The 7,069-nt window shown below is 31.7% G+C and overlaps 2 protein-coding genes across 2 annotated transcripts; both read right to left on the bottom strand.

Moving 5' to 3' along the window:
- Window positions 1-228: 228 nt before the first annotated feature.
- LOC145046134 (uncharacterized) lies at window positions 229-1,263 on the bottom strand. The gene is made up of 2 exons (XM_078994439.1): window positions 678-1,263; window positions 229-608 (listed from the first exon to the last, which is right to left on the bottom strand). The coding sequence occupies exons 1-2, from the start codon at window positions 1,261-1,263 to the stop codon at window positions 229-231; spliced, it is 966 nt and encodes a 321-aa protein (XP_078850565.1).
- A 1,747-nt stretch (window positions 1,264-3,010) lies between these two features.
- LOC145046133 (uncharacterized) lies at window positions 3,011-5,065 on the bottom strand. Its single transcript, XM_078994438.1, has 7 exons — window positions 4,981-5,065; window positions 4,532-4,900; window positions 4,378-4,449; window positions 4,230-4,286; window positions 3,993-4,076; window positions 3,777-3,908; window positions 3,011-3,064 (listed from the first exon to the last, which is right to left on the bottom strand). Exons 1-7 carry the CDS (start codon window positions 5,047-5,049, stop codon window positions 3,011-3,013), a joined length of 837 nt encoding a protein of 278 aa, XP_078850564.1. The 5' UTR covers window positions 5,050-5,065.
- Window positions 5,066-7,069: the final 2,004 nt, after the last annotated feature.

The following is a 7,069-nucleotide window of genomic DNA, read 5'->3' as shown; positions in this document are numbered from 1 at the left end:
TTAATAAAAGTCCATTTCTTTTAATGTATGTTGTTTCCTCAATAGCCAATACATAATACGACATAAATTAAATAACTATTACATAATACGCCATAAAATATGAATGAGGTACATAAATAACTAATACATAATACGACATAAAATGTAAACAGGTTTCACGGATAACTAATACGTAACACGACACTAATACATAATACTACATAAAATATAAAGGTGCTACATGAATAACTACTGCATTGAGGGAGGTAACAGGACCACCGTTTCATTTGGTATTTCCCAATGCACATGTGATGGTATAGTATTCACCAACTCAGATCCATATGCAAGTCGATACACATAACTAGTGAACTTGTAATCAACCATTATGTTTATGGATTCAGATGTACGGGTTCTTAGACATGCTATAGCGTGGCCACATGGTATACCGATTTTTTGCCATTTACCACAACTACATACCCTTCGTTCAAGTTGTACATTGGTGGTAGCAAAATTGTCATCGACTTGATATGTATCCCCATACAAACGTCTTGCATTCCAATTGGAAGACTTGTTGACACATTTTTGAACCTTACTCTCAACGTAAGGGGTCAACCCACCAGAAAACCTCCCTGTAAAATTTGATATTTTAATAAAAATAATAGCACATTAAAAAAACTAAATATAACAATCTCCCTTACCCGTCACGTCGGCCCGTTCAGCATACTTTGATTGTATCGACGTGGTGATTAACTCAATTATCGATGTTATAGGAAACTCACGTCTGGATATAATTTGCAAAATTTCAGGGACGTCAATTAATTTAACATTGTAGCGTATTTTTGGGAAAAATGCTCGTGTCCATTTTGAAATCGGTATATTGTCAAGCCAGTAAATTGGACTCCTAAGCAAGGAAAAGAAAGGTGATTTCCTAGATGCAGTTTGCAACCTTTCCAAACACAAGTAAAAATCATCAACGCTATATGCATTGCATGACTTCCAAAACAACGATTCAACTTCCGTACTGTTATGTCCCACAGAGTCACGTATCTTTCGAGCTATATCTTTAGGACAATATCCATGATAGGAATCCGGGTAGGCACTCTGAACACCAAATTCTATTTTATCACACAGGTTGCTTATGAAACCAACCTCTATGTCGTCACCTAAACAATTTTTTAACCTCATCATGAACCATCTCCATGATTCTTCACACTCTAAGGTTCCCAAACCAATTGCTAAGAGTAGTGGTTCATGATTTCCATCTAAAGCCACTGCGAAGTACATTGTTGTCAGATAGCTCCCAACAAGGGGTAAATAACCCACATATATCAGCGGTATCATGCACCTAAGGAAGGTACGAATCTAGATAAAAACGAACACATATTAGTGATGAGTAAAAACTAATCGAGATACATTACCATGAAATATTATATAACTCAATAAAAGAAGTATGTTATACCACGCAACCTAAAGCCACAAAACAGAATTGAAAGCGGTTGGTATCAGTTTTCTTGATGGCTGTGAAGGTATTAGGATTTGTTCTTTGAAGGTTATGCAAGAAAATTGGTAGTTGAGAAAAGCTTCTTCCGATGTTAGTACTCATTTTCAAAACCGATGAAAGTGCTCTACAATCATCACACAAATGCAATATCAATAAAATGAGATTATAAATAGAAAATATTGTATCTCTACTGTTCACAATTCATAGTTTAACCTTTTAAATTCATAGTCAAACCAGTTCATTTCATAGTCAAATTTCACTGACCGACATGACAATACTACAGAACGTACTTGTCTGGATTTCGTAGTTCAACTTTTTGAATTCATAGTCAAACCAGTTCATTTCATAGTCAAATTTCACTGACCAACAAGACAATACTATAGAATATACTTGTCTGGATTTCGTAGTTCAACTTTTTGAATTCATAGTCAAACCAGTTCATTTTATAGTAAAAAAGAATTGTCTGTAACATGATTTCTTCTATAAAAGGGTGTCACGCAGTATGAAAAATGTATCTGTCAAAGCAACTCGTATTTATAAGAAAAACAAGGCTAATGGCATACTGCAATTGCGGAGGAGAACGTATCGTTAGGATTTCGGGAACATCTAAAAACCCAGGAAGATTGTTTTACGCTTGCCCATATTTGGTATCATGTTGTTAACGTCATTCAAATTTAAACCCTCGTGTTTACATGACAAACAATTAATTTCTTACTGTCAATGTAAAATTTAACAGGGACAAAAATGCGGGTTTATCAGTTGGGTTGATGAAGAGAAGGACCAATCATCTATGGTAATAGCTAAAGTAGTTAAGTCTAATAAGCTAATAAGAAAATAAGAAGTTGAAGATAGCGTTGATTTGTAGTTGGGTGTTGTTCTTGGCAGTTCTTGTTTACAAGTTGTAAGCTTTTTAATATTGTTTTTATGGTTTTGAAGATGTTAGGTCAATAAATTGTTGTATTTGTACTTATGTTTACAACAGTCTACTTGTAACGTTAAAACAAATGTTGTAGTCGTTCTTATGTTGTATGTATTCATAAGTTATTAGTAGGTCATTAATTTGTTGTAATTATCGTAACGTTAAATTTTTTGTCATCCGTTCACGAAACTGAAAAAATAAACTAATAATCATATCCAACATTAATTTAGATATACAATTATATAATCCCACTACATAGGACCAAGACTAGACCCCCAAAATTTTTTTGCCATCCGTTGACGGAACTCTAAAGCTGCGGTCTTTGGGTCAATAAGAACATGTATTGGTTGACCTGAAACGAATTGCTCCATAAACATACAAACAAAAACTCCGCAATCTCCCAAATGACTACTTTGTTGGGGAACATTTTCTTCATAAATGAATTGCATATTCAATGGAATCCTTGGGGTGTTCCTCCGGGCCCAATACTTAATCTTGTCCAAATAATTTGCCACCTGACGTTCAAATTTGGAAAAGATTCCTTCAGAGTAGAATTTTTCATAAGCCGCTCTACCAAGACTGTCATAAATATGGACTTCCATTGATGCTAATCATAGTTCCCCAAATAGCCAATGATTAGGGGATGAATGAATCGGCAATAAGACCTGTATAAGGATCATAAAATAAAATTATGTTTTTTTTACATCATTATACAAAAACTTAACAAAAATAACGATATTATTTTCAATATAAACAATTAAGTTTACCGTATCAAACATCCCACCAAGCAACCATGAAGTCGGGGTATGTAACTATACCAGACATAAACGCCCTCCAGTCCTGTCCTTCTTCCAAAGCATGAGAAACAAAAAAAATTGGAGGCGTTATTGTATGCCGATCGCTCTCAAACCGTCTCTCCATTAATAGTCGGTACCAAATGGTTATATGTTGCACACATGATACTTTTGTTATTGACTAAAAAACAATTAACTTTTAAAATAATAAATTAACAATTAATTTACCGATGACTCCAACCATCTGTCGTGTGTATGCCCAAACAATGAGCTCCAAAAATCTTTATCTAATACGAAATTTAACAAACGATGCTGGACATCATATGAATGAAATAGATAATTTTGGATGACAACCTCACCGCCTGCTACGTAAGGTTGCAGGCGCAACATGGAGAAGTCATGAGCAACACCAAAAACTGGAGGAGGAACGGGGCTTGTTGATTTGATATCAACCTTCTTTTTTGTTCTTCTTTTTGGCTTCGGTGTCGTGTGCAACTAAAATCAATATTCAAATGTTTAAATCTATATCTTTCAGATAATTCACATAAATATAAAATCATGAGTTTATAAATAAAACGAATACCTCGGTGTAAGGAGTGCACAAATATTGTGATGGTTTTCGAGTTCTCATTTTATCGTGTGGAACTTTTTTGCCATCATACTCATCAAAATAATCTACAACTGCCGTAATTCTTATTGCATCTTCGTCCGACACCTAATTTAATAACCAATAATCTCTAATTATAAATAAGTTTCAATATACTAAAAACAAAATATAATTTAATGTAAGTATAAGAACCTCTTTAGCTTCACTATAATTATTTACGTCAAACACCTCATCATCAAATTTGTTCCCCGTATTGTCATTCCTCTCCTCCGACTCCTACATTAAAAATAAAACTTTATACTTAATAACGAAATACACATAATTTAATAAGCAATAATATCTAATTAAATAAATGATTTAATCTACTAAAAACAAAATATAAATTAATGTAACTATAAGAACCTCTTTAAATTCAGTATAATCATTTACATCAAACACATCATCATCAAATTTGTTCCCCGCATAGTCATTCCTCTCCTCCAACACCTACATTAAAAATATAACTTTTTACTTAATAACGAAAGACACATTATTAAAAAGTAATTATTAAAATTGTAAAGGTAATATCTATAACAACCTTGTCGTCTTGAATATCACCAAATATATTTTCAGTTGTATTGTTTTTATTCAACACTTCATCTTGCACAACCTATATTTTCAAATATAAAATATGAACACAGGTATTCATATTTGTTAATAAAATTTAAAAAATAATATAGCGTGTAACTAACCTGTTCATCATAATTTCTTTGTGACACTATCGGATCATCAAAAGCAATGTCGTTCCAAAATTGTTCAGTATTCACTTCTTCACCAAAAAACTCTGTAGGTTGTCGGTTCATAAACACATGCTGCTCCAGTGCATGTAGCCGTTTCAACACCTCGTCTAACTTGTGTTTTCCACTGCCCCTACCTGTACCATGAGAGCGACCACTGGACGACATACTAGATGAAGATTCGTCTTGTCTCCTAAAATGGTCCCGTACTGGGGATGGAACTGCTTTCCCTTCACCATATACATACTCTTGAAATGACATATAATAACAAGATGTCATCTCACCATCACCCGGTAACATGTTTTGTCTTGGTGGTAGACCGTCCTAAAAAATTAAACATATTACAAATGCATATAAAAGTATAATAATCAAGTTTATTAATAATAAACGAAATATTTATAAACCTGCATCTTTGACCAAATCTTGTTCACGTCAACCCATTTTAATTTTTTAGTTCCACTCCATCGTTTCATCCGAGGCAAGTCTTTATTTTTTTTTCAACACAAATCCACATGCGCGAACAGCCGGAATCATCTCATATATCCATATTTACCATTTTTTACAATTACAGTAATAAAAGTTAAAATTAAAATAAAAAACTTAACAATAAAACAATTTAAATATTAGAATATTTTTATATCCTAATTGGAGCCGTAAATCCTGATACGGAGTACTTTAAAGTTTGACCACGCTCAGAAAGTGATAAATAATGATGTATTTTGTTCCATGTATCCTCAAGGTCAACATAAGTAAAATCCTAAAGATAGCTACCCCAAGCGAAACTAACAAAACAAAAAAACAATATTAGTTTTTATATAAGTTATAACTTTAATAAAATATAACTTTTAACGTAAACAAAATATACATGTTCTAGAGATCCAAATTCTCAGCAAAAAAAAACCAATCTTGTGGCACCCGATCATTAACTTATTTACCCAAAAAACCTTCACACAGAATGTATATCAAACACACTCTAACTGCATCAATGTCGTCAAGTGCTACGAATGTTCGATTTAAAATTAAACGTTTAAGGTCGCCGATTTTTACCGAACTATTGGTATGGTCCGGAAATAGCCGTTTACGCAATAAACATCTTTTTTTACTGCTTAATAATTTTTCCGACCCTTTTTTCCCAATGTTTTTTGGATACTCCCCAAAATTGAAGCCGGTTATCAAACAAAACTCTTCCGACCCATAAACCATTTTCGTATTGCCTACTCGAAAATATAATCGTTTTATTCCATCTGGATATAAAACAGGGTCTGGCCGGATCTGATGAAGGAACATTTTATGAAACAACAATGCGTCCTCTTGTAAACGAGGGATATCAATAAAATAACCAAATACGGTATTTCTGAAAATGGCACGTCTGACATCATCTAAAACTTCAAATACTTCCCATATGTTACCGCCAGAACCTTTTAAGTTCGCAAACGCTTTCACATTGATAAAACTAAAATCATGCTGCAAAAAAACACAAAAACAAATTAGATAACTAAAAAATATTTTGTTTTTAAAATATATGATTACGAACTGCAATACATAAACAATTAGTAATGCAAATACTATTTCTTAATTAATAATTATTTTTATATTTCCGATAAAAAACAATAACATACACATATATAAACAATTTTTCAAGTTATACAACAAATATATTTACGATAAAAAACAATATCATACATAATTATATAAACATTTTATTAAACATATTTTCAACTTAAACGACAAATATATAAATGATAATTTTTCAACTTAAACAAATTTTCAACTTAAACGACAAATACATAAACATTTTTTATCTTTCTAATTATACAAACTAACATTTTATAATCATATAAACAAACAATTTTTCAAATAAAACGACAACCAAATTAATAATTTTGCAAGTTATACGACAACAATTGTTCAACTTATACGACAAACACAACCAATTTCTAACAATATATATACGACAAATTTTCAACTAATACGAATGCTATACTTATAAAACAAATATATATACAAACGACTATTTTACACATACTATAATTTAACTATTTTTCACTTTATATAAACAATTATACGATAACAATATACAAGTTTTTAGGTTATACAACAACTAAACAAACAACAAAAATAACAAATTCTAAACATTATCTACGCAGTCTCTACTTGTACATTCAAACAAACACTAACAAAATACCATTTAAGCTTCAAGTATACTAAAGAAATATTAAAACTATCAAAATACAACAAAATTACCCTTTTTTTAACACTAAATAATACAATAAATGATAACAAAAAAAAAACTTCAACATTTAAAGAGTTCAAATCTAACCATATTCGCCGGATTGTTGATATAATCCTCCATTTTCTTCAAAAACTAGCCAAAATCGCGAAAATACTCCAAAGATAGAGTTAGAGAGAGTTTTTGTGTAAAGAAGTGTGAAAATGGAGAAAAAAAAACGTTTATACACTGAAAAATGGGGGATTTCGCAGATGGCATCTCAA

The sequence above is a fragment of the Lactuca saligna genome, chromosome 5 (assembly GCF_052625555.1).
Source record: "Lactuca saligna cultivar CGN05327 chromosome 5, ASM5262555v1, whole genome shotgun sequence".
Classification (NCBI taxonomy): domain Eukaryota; kingdom Viridiplantae; phylum Streptophyta; class Magnoliopsida; order Asterales; family Asteraceae; genus Lactuca; species Lactuca saligna.
This window is presented reverse-complemented; position numbering and strand designations above follow the sequence as displayed.